At 43.2% G+C, this 14,725-nt stretch overlaps 1 protein-coding gene across 5 annotated transcripts in view; it reads right to left on the bottom strand.

Moving 5' to 3' along the window:
* MTCL1 (microtubule crosslinking factor 1) overlaps window positions 1-14,725 on the bottom strand; it is a 490,856-nt gene that overhangs the window by 358,365 nt on the left and 117,766 nt on the right. For all 5 annotated transcript variants that reach the window (XM_085607320.1, XM_085607319.1, XM_085607318.1 and 2 more), the window contains exon 2: window positions 3,987-4,211. In XM_085607320.1, the coding sequence (XP_085463446.1) occupies window positions 3,987-4,211 (225 nt within the window). The remainder of the gene's footprint in view (window positions 1-3,986; window positions 4,212-14,725) is intronic.

Genomic DNA, 14,725 nt, shown 5'->3' with positions numbered 1-14,725 from the left:
CTGAGAATACTCACGTTTAAACCTAAAAGAAAGCAGCCTTGCAATTATAATATAAGTGTTAAACTCTCAATAAGAAAACACCAATTTAGAGACAAAATAGCATACATAGCATATACGGCAAATATATTGGAAAGTTAAATTGTATCTTAAAAACAAAAAACAAGAGCTCTTGGGGAGCACCCACACCCGCCTGCCATCTACCAACAGACGGGATAAGCTATACAAGCTTCACGGATAAAGATAACAGACACAGTACTTGCCACAGCAATGTAAACTTGTTTTTCGCAAATAACAGGTACAATAGAGGCTGCAGTAGTAACAATTTGCCTACATGCACAAAACAAGTACAACACAATCAGAAGCACACAAACACAGAGCGGGTGCATAACAGGCAGCAGCAGCACAGACTACATTCACGTGCAGATTAGATAAGTCAAGCTTCACTCTTATGAGGACCGGCCATTGAAGTGTGAAATTACAAGTCTAACTCCACACACGCTTTGATAGTAGGGAAGGTTATAAAGCGGAACGAGGCAAATCTAACTGCGCTTTTTGATTTTTTGATATACTCGATCAAAAGTACATAAACACACTACTGCGACCAGCCCTTACAACGCACCGGTCCACACAAAGATGGTGTTTATCATGTTCTGACAAGTTTAATCCACCCTGTGAGGACTGAGTCTTTCCCCACAGCGTGGTTTACACGTGTGCACACACCCACCCACAAACACACACACACACACACACTCACCCCATGGGCACCGACAAGTAAAGCATCGTTAGTGCGCATTAAAGGTAGGTATGATTTAGTGATGCTACTACTTGAAGGGTCTGCAACGTAAAACATGGTTCAAAAACCAAACTGAATGCCCCGACTTCCAAGGCTTGGGCTCAAACAACACCACCGACTTGCCTGCCAATCAAGGATAATCCTGCCCTGTACCCTGAGCCCACAACTTGTAGCACTGCCACATACTGCTCAGCAGCAAAATGCGCACTCCAGCACCTTCACAGTCTACAAAAGGGGTTTTTGTCTCGGAGGAGCTGGAAGAATTACCTGCAGTGAGGATGCTTCTGAAATGTTGGCTGGGCTGTATAAGCCTCGTAAAACTGACTGCGAACCCATCACATCAGCCGCTAAGAGGTACCACTGGGGAAGCTGCACACTAACTTAAGCACCAGGGATAGATACCCAAGGAGACCGGATGATCCCGATCCACTTGAAGCAGCCCCACCAACGAGGCCATCAAGCAGAACACAAACGTCACTTACAAGACCAAAACAAGGCAACATTCACAATGGCACGGTTCAGCTAAAAACCTGGAACCCCACTTGTCTCATATGAATTGAACACTTAAGTAGAGCACCAGAAACATGCCCCGCAATAGGGTCGCCATGTTGTTCCACACAGATGTCTAATGCAGCATGAAGAACAGCTCTTGTATTAGGGCAAGAAGTGGTTAGGTATGAATATTTGAGGTGATTGTCATTTTCTCGCCTTCAATACACTCGAGGCAACCGTGTACTATTTTGTCTCAAGTGGCAGGTACGTAAACTATATTCCAAAACGTAACCAGTTCTGGGTGTTAATTCTGACATACTAAGTTCAGTTCTGGGGCTTCTATCTAGAGCTTTCTGGACAGCTTTTGGAGCCATCTCTGTTGAGTATAACAGAACATGGGGACACAGCAAGAAATGGGGGCATAGGAGTGTCTACCATGTACCTTAAATATGAAAATAAAATACTGGTGCATGGCAATGAACACCAGTTTCTAATTGTACACAACGTATGCCATTTGATGTTTCAATCTTGTCAGATTTACACAACCGTAAAGCTGCATTAGATTTATATCGTTATTCTTGAAATGTTATTTGGATCACATTACTATTATCGGATTAATAGAATACATACTTCATAAATTCAACAAATCTTTTTTCTTAGCACTGCGCCAGATCAGTGCAGATCCAGAGCAAGGCGGAAGGTGATGACGAGAGAATATGAAAGTGGGAACTGCATGGATTGATACAGGGTCATTTATACAGAGGGAGAGTCCCTTGCTAGTAAACAATGTGAGAAAGTAACAAACAGAAAACACAGGAAGCAAATGTTATAGCAGGGGATTAAATGCAGTACTGCATGAGGTTAGGACCTCAGGAAGCTGCTGACCAAACCGATCTTTCTGAGCCTAGATAATCTCTATATATTTAGGACAGGGAGGGATAACGAATGCATGTCACGGAAGGAATATCCTCCCAAAAAGAATAAAGTATCCAAAAATGTATATAGTTTTAAATCAACAGTGTATCCTAACGCAGTCAGCCACTGTTATTACAGCCACAATAAATCCCGCCTTTATTTCTGGGACTGACCCATATATCATTTTACTAGTAATGACATCTCTAAAGACTGTGCTTGTTAACACTACATCACTAAAGATACCAGCATCGAGTCACAACACAAGACTGGTAATCTTCTTTAATAAACGGGTATACCCAGTGCTTAGGTTGTAATAAAATAAGTGCCAGGGCCCCACCCAGGAGGCCAGTGCAGCTTGAACCACCCATTACTCCCTCTCCACAACTACTAACCATAACACTCCTGCAAGTGTGACAATTCAGACTATTCCAACCCCCAAAAGATATAAGCATGGCTTGAGCAGCAGCTGATAGTGGTTTTTCATGTAGATTGGATTAATATCCAACTGTTGTTCTGATCATGTCTAAATTACACAGACAGTGTCATCATGTGGCAGACTGTTAAACGTGCCGGTGTTCACAATTCAGTGCAAGTGCCAAGGACTGGCAATGAACTACCCGCACCTAGATGCCCGATAATCTGTACCCACGTGTTGCATACACCCCTTTGGGAAGGCTTCCTTGCAGTGCAAGACCACTCATCTGGTCAATCCTTTCCATTCTGGAATCCATATACTCTGGGAACCACAAACAACATCACAGCTTCATTTGCACATTCATTGGCCTGTTGAGAGGTCCTCGCGATTGGAGGCTTGGAATGCATTCTGTAAACTCTGCTACAAGACATCAGCTGAATGTCTCACAACAAACAACTAACTGGGGTGAGGCAGTGCAGAGGTGATAGTGCCACCTTTGATCATATGTTAATAGCATTATTGACCTGGGAGATGGTCAATAACAGTATCTGTTGTACATTACCCTATTTAGGTGTGCTTTCCCGTCTCTGCCCATAGATTAGGTGGGGGTCTATAACAAGGGTCTTTGAACATTTCTGCTGCAAATAATGCTACATGCTATCACATATCTCGACTTTTCGTACAATAAGTTTCATATACCATGCCAAATTGTTTCTCCTTCACTCGGTCAAGTTTGTGGTCGTAATCAAAGGCTCAAAGGCTACGGCTCTGTGTGTGTCACACTGCGGTCACATCATATGCAGTTTTTTAAATATTGGTTTGCGCCCTTTTTCCGACTTGTGTTTGAGGAACATATACCTTATTTTCAAGTACAGCAAGACAATAGTTTGATTGGATCTCTTTTCAGGTAGTCAAAATAATGTTGCACTCATGAAATTCAGGAGTACTGCAAATAAATGCTATGTTCGCTGCCCTACTTCACTTCTTTCTGATTTGCTCCCCCTCCTTCCTACAGTCTTAAAATACTTTGTGGGGTTCTCCTGGACCTTTCGCCAAGCTGGCATCCATCTGCTAAGATTTTTGCATTCCTAAATCACTTAAGTTCTGGTTTAATGTCATACCTATGCATTTGATTATATTTTGAACTACAGCATAAGAAATTAATTTGAAGCAAATAAACCCATCTATGTTAGAACAGAGATTTCAATTTATTGAAACAAAGGCAATGAGGACTCGAACCTTTGTCTACCTGAATTGCAATTTCAAATTATTGCTCACCTTACCTGTGGCAACATCTGCATGCCTAGTGGTGTGTCCTAACCCTCTCAGATGCTCATCACATGCCCACTGCAATCCTAACAGTGTACTCACCTTTAAATCTTGCTCGATGCTTCTGATCAGCTCTCCGTCCACTTGACCAGTCTGCGCCACTTTCAGGCTCTTCTGTTCGGCTTTCCTGAGGCGGTACTGCAGGATGCGGCAGTTCTTGTTGGCCCGATCCAACTCTCGACGCAGCTCCTGCAACTGGTAGACATCTTCTTCCACATAGCTATCGCGCATCTCTTCCATCTCCGCTCGAAGCTCGTCCAACTCATCCTATGGGGTACCAAAGAAAAGTCACATCAGAGAAGTAAAAAGAGACTGAGGTGAACAAAATTGTAACTCAGTGCTACCTCTAGATTGGCAGTAGTTTGGCAAGTGAGTACCGCGCTGCTCAAAAGCAGGACCATGAACAAAAAGCAACTTCATCGTCAAAACCGAAATGCAAATTCACTTTAAATCATGATCTCAGAGTTGATGAATATATTGTCCTCTTTCTGCAATGGATGTTACATAGGATGCCCCTTAAACGACTAATTTTACAATACAGACACGTTTTAAGGCATGGGCAAGGAGGGCTCTGTCCCAGGGCCCGAGCGTCTCAGGGGGCCCCCGATAGATCCACAGAATCCTGCCCGGATGACCTTGAATGATTTTTAAACAGATTGCTTTCAATACCATTTCCTTTAATTTATTATTCATATTGGTAATGTGTAGGAGTCTAGTACAGACATTTTGCAGAGAAATGATGTGTTTGTTTTTCAACCCCATGCAACATTCATAAAAAAGTTCCTTTTAGAATCAAAACAGGGCCTCACATATAAGAAATGGCATTGGGCCGCAGAGATGATTTGCAATAACATTAGTGAGCTGCTGCTATATGACAACATTTAAAACACACATCACTAGCCCTGAATATTGGATGGGTTCCAGAGTAGCGGGCTACTCGCCGAAAAAAGCGCTTCAACACCCCATCAGGGGTAAAAAGCGCTATATGAATGCAAACCTTTATCCCTCTATCCTTCCGCTATCCCTCTTATTCCAAATAACTGACTAAATCCTCCACTCAAATTACTTTCATATTTCACTATGCTAATTCAACACTAATCCTTTATGGGTTCCGGAGTAGTGTGCTACTTGCCGAAAAAGCACTTTGGCGCCTCGTCAGGGGTAGTAAGCTATTTAAATGCAATAACAATACAATATAATGTAAAATTTGGACCAGTCTGCCTGTGCAGTGTAAGTAACCCGGCCAAAGAGGACATGAAAAAGCTGAAATTGGGTCATGCATTCAAAGATGTTCAGAATAGGGGTCCCTAAAATATGTTTGGCCCAGGGCCCCTAAAATCCTTAATAGGTCCTTGAACCCACTGACCGCATATTAACATTAAGACCATATCACATAGTCTAAAATGAATTCAGAACGAACTTGTCAGAAAAGCTAGGATGAAAGAGTGCCCAGTAAAGACTAACATGACAACCAACAAGAACCTTTCTTGGCAAAGCAAAAATAGAGTGCATGCATGTCATTCTTTGGTTTCCTTTAGTTGCAAAAGAAAGGATTTCACGTACAGCCTGTAACAGACTGTGCCCAAGCTCCCTTGAAAACAGCTCCATTTGCTGTTGTGGCGTGCTTGGATGGAAAGCAGACAAAAGCTTCTATCCGCTGAGAGGCAGATCGGCCTCCCTGCTTTATGCTTTACTAATGGCTGATATTTCGAGTCTCTCCAAGACCTTGCCTGACCTCAAAACATCAGCGCTAGTTATTTTTACTTCCAGTATTGTACAGACGAGAGTAGTGCAGATTTACAGGCTTCCCCGAGACAATTCAAAAGATGCTTTTTTAATGGGGTTACATGGCGCGGGTTGAGGCAGCTTCCATCTTAAAGTGGCTGAACGCTTGAAAGAGCGCGTCGAAGACCGCCCCAGTGTCAAAAGGGTCACGTCATCTAAAAGACAAGTAAACTCGCCAGCAACAATAAAGCAAGAATGGAAAATCCACGTGGCTCCGTTTCTAAGGGGCTTTAAGAGAGGATGGGCATCTCCTCTGACTGGTAGAGGGAACTGAAAGATGCATCTACTAACTGACACGGTAATTAAAGTACTCCGCCTATCACCGATAACTTGGGCACTAAACACAGAGGACAAATACCTCTTCCATGAACGGGGCCTACACAGAGGTATTGGTGGTAAGCAGAACCCATCGGACCCCTCTGCTCTTCGACGGGCCACCCATCAGAGGTCTTCTCAACACGGCAGCCATTTTCAACAGCGCTTTGGCATGCAAAATTCCGAAGATGAATGGTTTGATTCACAAATGGCCTCCGCACTCGTGGCGTAGGCGCCGCAGTCATGACGGAGGGCCCACACTGGTGGCGGGACCTCTGCAATGAGAAACTCAATGCGGAGGTCCCGCCATGACTGCAGTGCCTCCGCCACAAGCGCCTCAGTGAATCGGGCCTTATTAGGTTAATACATATTCTTGGCCGACTTTCAGTGCGACTGAATATATGATCAAATCCACAAATGTTAGATAGAAAATTTGAATATCCACCTCTTCCTCCTCCCTACTAGGGTTAGCCTAAATGCAGATGCCATACCCTCTATGCCATGGGTACTCGTAAACGTTTCCCCAGGGGCCGCAAAGTACTGTTTGGGTTTCCCCGAGGGGCACACCAAATCCAGCAGGGGAGGGTCGGGGTGTTGAAAGGTGGGCGTAGGCGTAGGGGGATGCAAATCAGATGCATGATAAAGATAAGTTGTCTAGAAAACATGCTTTGCTTCTTTACCATGAGTTTAGTTAACCTGCAAATAAAGTATGCCCATTTCACAGCTGCCTGAATGCATCTGCTCTGTCAAGTGAACAACAGACCAGTGCTGCTGTTCACCAGGAGGCCGCAATTAAAGGTCAGGAGGGCCACATGGGGCCCCCGGGCCGTACTTGGAGTATCCCTGCTCTATGCGGATGTAAAGCCACAATCTAGTGCCATACCAGTGTCAACTTCTCACTCTTTAGAGCAAGCCTTGCTATGCCAGCATCAAGCTCCCACTGTGCATCTGTGCACCTCCTGACTTGGGGGAAATGGCACTCTTACCATGTCCATTACAGCACATTTGGCAACATTTCCACACCTGTGTAGAGGGTAACTTAACAAAAATCTTGACCTTTGGTTTTAGGCGGAATCCTGGTTTGATGAAACCTTGTGGCTAATTTAATCTTATCGGGGGACTTTCCATAAAATATCTGTGCAGAATATGCAGAAGAGGGGAAGGCATGGCTCTCACTCAACTCATCTGCACGCTGGCCACCCTCAAGAGGTATTTTGTATTCCAGTACCTGGCCACAGAGATCTGACTCTCACTTGTGTGAGAACAGATCTCATTTATCACCCTCCTCAGAGGCCTGCTTAAAGCAGTCATTGAGCTTTTAATGTTGGTTAAATACTCCCTTTGTTTTCCATTGTCCTGGTTATGTGTGGCAGAGGGGATGAGAAGGGGTTGGTCAGAATAAATACTTGAAAGGTTCTCTTGGGGCCTGCCCGGTTTCCTTCTTGTGTGGACTGTTGCTGTACCAGCACAGCAGACTTGATGTGCAAGTTGCTGCAGCACTACATGTCCCACTGTTACACACTGCCTTAGGACAACTCTCAGTGCAAAACAGAAGCTGCACCTCACTGATGAGACCCACAAAGGCCAAAACTGGCCTTGGGTTGCTAGTGTCTCCCTTCCGAGGGAGACGGACGGGCAGTTTGGGCTGTACTCTTCCTTTTGGAGCAGGACCTAGGCTGACCTGCATACACTTGCTCCCCTAGATCTACCCCGCTAGACATATCCAACGTGTAAGCCAAAGTCAATAGTACATGACCTTTTGCTTAACATATTGGGTTTATTATTTTTAATTGTTTTTGTCATACAAAATGCATGCATACATCAAAAACTTTAAATAGCAGCAGAAAGTAGTATCTAAATATTGTCAAAAATAAAAAGATTAAATGAGACGCCCTTGCACATGGCCTTTCGTTAACAAATTATTCATTTCTTCTTTGCAACTCATATTTAGTAAACAGCGGGGCCAGCAAAAATGTTGTTCTAGAGGTCAGTTTAATACAATAGTAGAATACGCCTTCTGTGTCTTTTACCCTGCACGCCACAACATGGTCAAGACCTGGCCTTCCATACCACTGCTGGACCAAAGGGGAACAATATGCTATTTTGTTGCGCATACAATGAAATAGCAGGAAAAAGATAATCCTGAGACTCGCCCTTTCGAACTATATTGAATACGTTGACAGGAATAGCCTGACATTAGATCATCCATGTAAAATGTTCCAATACCAACAGCCCATTATCAAAACAATTTTTAACCCAAAATGGGAATGAGATAGACTGGCAAAAGGTCAATATACCACACATGACCTGGTAAAAACCATCTATATTCAAAAAGTTATACTAGCTTTAAACACATTTGTACAATTGGAGTTGAATATTTTAGCAGCAGAATGTTCAAAATTCATGTAGCACCTGAGAAACAGATCTGTGACACACACACACAATAGATTTTTGAGTGACCCAGAATGAGGAACTGACACTGCATACAAGGATAGAGCCCTCAGCCAAGCTTCCTCTGGCCTCGGTGCACTGCAATGCTCACATAAGCCACTGTTATGCCCCCTTGTTCTTTACTGCCACCCCTCAGCTCTAGCTCTTAGAAAAGGGATAGTGTGACCAACCAGACCAAATGAGAAAATGTAGTTAAGGGTCGCCGAGTGAGAGGAAAGCCACTTCATGTGTGGGACTGTGATTGATTGGGAATAGCTATGGAGTGGAGCATAGTGTGTATTTAAGAAATGTTTCACCAGGTGAGATCTCCAGAGCATGCACTAAAGCAAGTGTGTTCTGTTGTTCTAGTGTAAGAAGAACATAAGTGAATGTTAGGTGAATCTTGTGGCAGTGGCTGACTCAATATCGCTAGCGCCAATCACCTGAATTCATTAAAAGATTATGCATTCACAATGCTTTTTATTAGCATCTCTAGGGCTAAAACAGGTCTTTAAAAGCTGCTTTGTGCACAACGACTGTGCTGTAGCTCCACCCTACCAGTCAACTTTGTAAACACGCTCTGGACCCTCACCTGCACCTCGGTTGTGTTTATGCTTGCACAAAGGACATCCACTAGGCTGGCCCAGGCAGCTGCTCCCATGTGGGCACATCTCTACTCAGCAAGACATGCTTCAGAGAGTTATCACTCCAACTTCTGGAGTGGAGTCTGCTCTCACAGGCATGTGCCAAAGATTGACCTAGATCCAGTTATGGACATCGTCCCGCCACCAACATGCCAGCTGCTTTCCTTTAAGCGGATAGTTTCAGAGTGCATGTGCGATGACTGGCAAGAACCTGTATTCAAACACCACAATGGTGCTCCCCCACATAATTTTTTTTCTTCATAGTGCTTACTCGGGGCTAAAGGGTCCCATCGATATCGGTATTATTGTACTCAATGGCACTATTTTTATTCAGTTTAGACAGATGAATGCTGTAGTTAGTGAAGCGAGCCTGTAAACTACAGACCCGACATATCTCTTGAATGTGCACTAATTCACAGTCTACTTCCTCGATCTATTGAAAACAAGCATTAGCAAAGCCAAAAGGCTTATTTATTTTCATTGTCCTTTTTTTTTATATGTTGCACAGCAGTGTGAGCTGCTGTGCAAAATTGCTTAAGCAAAAAAAGCAAAAAGCACTTAAATGCGGCCAGCATTGACCACATCATGGCGCTTTTAAAAAATTTTTTTTTACTTTACGTCATGTTGCACAGCAGCCACATGGAAAAACATTGGAAATCCGGAGGAGGCTGGGTGTATTTGTTTGAAACAACGGCCAGCGGGAGCCGACACATGGGAGGGTGACACCACGGAGGGTTGTTTTAAACAAGGGTCAGTGGGAGGTGGCACGGGGAAGGGGGGTACAATGGAGAGTGTGGTGAAGGAGAGGGATTGACTGCGGTAGGAGAGGAGAGTGACTGTCTGCAGATGCATGCTTTCTCTAAGAGTACCTGCAGGAGCCTGCTGGCTAGTTGAGGGCATAGGCCCCAAGAAGCAGTCCTTGGTCCATGCTACACAAAATGGATGAAGGATCTAAAGCCCAGCAGTAAGCCGAAGGAGAAGCGGACCAATAGGAAGTAAGGAAATGAGTGGCGAAGTGGGCAAGTAAAGGTAAGTAATGGGTGGGCTCCAAGCCCCTTTCAGGATTTTTTTTATTTACAAGATATTTCACAAGTACTGTGGAGGAAAGATGTAAAAATGTGGCATTGTTACTTTTAGCTACTCTTCTCAGTCACAAACAAATGATTTGCTCGCCTTCAGACTTCCTCAGATGTGATGTGAACTTCTGAGATCCAATCTCTGAAATCTACCCGGATCCGCAGCTACCCATGGACACGCGTGGTTTACCTACGCTCGGTTTTGGGCACGAAATCAGGGGGACCTCACCGATATAATTTAAAAAAATTACATTGTCTAAATGTAAACATAGTTCCGTCTTAGAAAACACACTTTGCCATAGCAGTCGCTAACAGTGAAGGGAACTAGAATGTGCTCTTTATTAAAACGTACAAAGCAGTCGCTCGTAGTGAAGTTAGTTGACAAATTCCCCCATGCAGAATGCTGTAGTGGGTGGGAAAAAACATGAATGACAACAGACCAAAGGATGAAGAGAGCGGACTGAAAGTCCCTGTATCTATATTGCAGATACAATTATAGCGAAATCAAAAGCTCCTGGCTAATGCCAGGCCTATAAATGGGGTTACAGATATGCAAACCAGAAGCATACACTTAATATATGTGATAACCCAAGCCTATCTGAGGTCTCCTTCACTCTTTGTCCTGCTTCTTCCGCCCACATGCTAAAAATTGCCTCTGGGTAACTGGTCACAGTGACCACTTCTTGTTAGAGCATTGCAGAGCAAGCAATTGTTAAGCAACACACTGATGTCATTCCTTCTAAAGGCTTACTTCCTGCGCGCCTTGCTCTCACACAAGAGGGTTAAACCAGAGTGCAGCCTGAAGGCTGGGAAGACAGCCAAAAGTGATGGACTGAGGAAACAAAAGCAGCCATTGCAAAAATACTCAATTCATCCTTCTACATTCCTTTCCTCACTATACGTCCCCAACCATCCATCCCTCCATCCATCCATCCATCCATCCACCCACCCACCCACCCACCCACCCACCCGCTCTCTCCTCTTGCTCTCCTCTCCATCTCCTGCTCGGAGAGCTGTGAAAGGTGTCGGAGGCACCGGCAGCACCGTGGGTTTTCACAGCCGCTCTCCAGTGACTCCAGCCCATTATTATAAATCGAGTAAAAGGCCCGGCCAACCAACCTTTGATTTCAAGTTGTTTACAAATCTCTACACCCTCACCGTGGCACTGCAGGCGTGGGCACAACATTTTACTCCTGCCTCGAAGTTGGACCATGTGTTTTTTTTTGGAGTAGATCGAAGTCTGATTTGAATAGGACTGGTCACTGTACTGGCACAAAGAAGCTAAAAAACGATAGAAAGGAATGCGGAAATGCCAGTGGTCAACATTAATTCAGCATTTCGTCCACTGCTACCTCTGCAGCGCGGAGGGCAATCCTCAGGAGGGCCCCATTCAGTCCAAAGTCAATTAATATTTGTGAGATATTGGCGACATGGGGGGGGCCCTTATAGATTGTGCAGAGAGGCCCCATGGTTTTGCCTTATGCCACTGGAAGACTTGGCTAAAGAGAACATCACAGCTCACAGAGGCGTCCAAGGTTCAACCACCAGTTAAAAGATACACATTGCTAAAGTATAAACCTGTCATAATTATTTATATTTTGTACGATAAATCATTTTGCTGGTGAGAGATTACTATCAAAATGCCAAACAAATCCATTGCATGCATTTTCCCATTACCCGTCAAGCTAATGTCTGTTTACGTAAGCTCTTTATTGCACATTGAAAATGTTTTAAGTAATAAATCATTTGCTACATACATGGTTAGCAATTTCTAAGCAGCTGTGCAAATCAAGTTATATATACACATATTTCAGGGTGTTTAATATAAAGATTTAACTGTATATGCTTTGGTTCCCCGTTTAGCTAAAAATATAAACAAGAAACGTAAACAATTTTCTACTCTATATTCTAAAATGTCTCCCATTACTCTATCTTAAAAACTGGTAAAACATTTATTTGTAAAACTCACACATATGTTTAAGAGTCAGTCAGTCATCAACTATTAGTCATCAGACGATAAAAGCGCAAAAAAAGAAAATAATAATAATATTCGCATTTAAGGACTAATCACATGGCAATAAAATGATATTGCAATAGAGTTGCGGTTACTGTGCTACCCTTTGGCATAAAACAAATATCAAACAGTCAGGCGGGAATGTCCATGATCATAAAATATCAAACAATCAAGAGGGAATATTCATAATACAATCTCATCTAAAAATATCACATAACAATGGAGTTTGTATCGCAATCAGGCTGCAAGAGCTATACCCCCATTGAAATATTAAAATCTTGTCTAAAAATTGTCACTTTTCTATAAAGTTGTATCAACAGGCTATATTGCTCCATTTTAACATAATGCAATTATAAAATCTTAGGCAGTCAAAAACAAAGGTTTAAAAACGCTATCACTCCTTAAATCACAAAGCAGATTTCATTCTCAATTTCAGTGCTAGTGCAATTTAATTCAGGACTGAGCTGCATATAAAAGGAGACTGGAGGCGCTGGAGAAAAAGCAACTACTCCTGATGAGTGACGAAAGAGCTTCCACTAAGAATTGGGTGTTAAAAAACGTATGCTAAAAGAGGTATACATGGTACAGAAGAGGATAAAGTTCTTGGATGACTCGTGTCACTTCCCATCACATGGGCAACACGGTAATGAAGGAAACCAAGTGCCTGTAACAGAAAAGACATTAAAAGATTTTAGTCCCTCTAAGCCGTGTAAGATAAAAATCAACGCTCCGGCGCCTTTACCCATGTTAAATAGGTCTCCATGCCATTGGTAGTTGACAGTGGCACATATGATTGGACCATTACCAGGTCCAGTACTTTTGTAAACCTAACTTTTCCTTGACCAGACTCTTAAAAAGTGGACTTGTTATCTGGGTCTTCAAAAAGGTTGTTCAATCCTAGGTCCCAGAGGGTATGTTTAATATACTTGAGCCAAAGGATGCCCATCATGTTGCTCAGCTCAAGAAAATATTCCGCTATTCTTCATGTAAAGCCCAATTCAGGAGTGGGCCAAATTTTGATCCCCAGCTGAATAAGAGCCAGGCCTACCGCATGTTCCAAAAAGCCTGCCCCCTGTTTATGAGTTATGAAATTTGGGATTTTTTTGTATTGTTGTTTTAATAAGTTTTATATAGCACTAGCTTGGCCCATGGGTATCAGAGTGCTTTGCATACACAAAGGAAAGAAAATTGCATTACATCGCAGGACATAAGGATGCATAAAGATATAAGCAAAACATAATAATTAGGCATACGGTGAAGGGGAGGGAGAAAAAGCAGGTGGTTGAAACAGTCAGATAACCACCCATCCTTGATGGTCAAGTGAGATGGGAGTCCACTAGGTTATTGAAGTCTAGGTTAGTTAACTTGGTCGGTAAAGTATTTGTTGAGGATTAGCAGTTTCAGGTCCCTTTTGAAGCAGGAGAAGGAGGGGTTGCATTTGAGGTCTATAGGGAGTGCATTCCACATCTTGGGTGCGTTACCAGAAAAGGATCGGCACTGAGTGGTTTTCCTTTTCTATTTCAGAGGGATGAGAAGAAGTGAGTTGGAGCTTCTCAGAGTTCTGGATTTTCCTGCTTTTACTAGTTTGCGGTTTAGGTAGTTGGGGGAAGGTGAGTGAAGGGCTTTGTGTGTGATGCAGGCCAATTTGTAAATACATCTACCTTCCATAGGAAGCCAGTTGAGGGTTGGTGTGATGTGTTCAAATCTTTTTACACCAGTTATGAGTCGAGCTGCCATGTTTAGGACTGACCTTAGTGGGGCTGGGTGAGCTTTTGGTGTCCCAGTTAGGATGGCGTTCCCATAGTCCAGTTTGGAGAGGACATGGGATTGTACTATTGTCTTGAGATCATCCTGGGGAATGAAAGGTTTAATTTTCTTGAGGTGTTTTAGGGAGTAAAGCGCACCTTTTGCAGAGTTTTTGATGTGGTCCTTCAATGATAAGTTTTTGTCCAGGGTAATGCCTAGTGACTTTACGGAGTCGGATAGGACGAGGGAGCAGTTTGGGAATCAAGATTCTTGAGCCAGGCTTGGATTGGTTGGTGGTTACTTTTCATAGAGAACCGTATTAATTCTGTTTCGTCCAGGTTCAGCTTTTTAAAAAAAAAATTTAAACAAACTTTATTGCCTTTATTGTAATTTAATGCTCCACAAAACGTGATAGGAGTACAGTCAAGCCTTTATCCTATTCATGTACATCTCCATTTGCATTTAAGTGTTTACCCCTATGTATGCGCCTCATAATGCTCCCCATCTTCTTTGCTCCATGACGAGAACGCCATTTAGGCCTCATTCCCCCCCAAACCCTCCTTCCCAACATAATGTTAACTGTCCCCTTTCCGGGTTCAGCTTTAAGTGGTTTGCATTAAACCAAGTTAGGATCTTGGTTAGTGTGACATTGAGGTCTCGGAGGTCACTGGGTGATTTGATTTTGTAGTAGATTTGTGGGTCATCTGTATATAGGTGGTATTTAACTCCTGCTTGTTTCAGAAAGATTGTAAGGGGTTCCATGAAGAGATT

The sequence above is a fragment of the Triturus cristatus genome, chromosome 5_2 (genome assembly GCF_964204655.1).
Source record: "Triturus cristatus chromosome 5_2, aTriCri1.1, whole genome shotgun sequence".
NCBI classification, from domain to species: domain Eukaryota; kingdom Metazoa; phylum Chordata; class Amphibia; order Caudata; family Salamandridae; genus Triturus; species Triturus cristatus.
The sequence above is the reverse complement of the archived record's forward strand: the minus strand, read 5'-3'. Positions and strand labels throughout refer to the sequence as shown.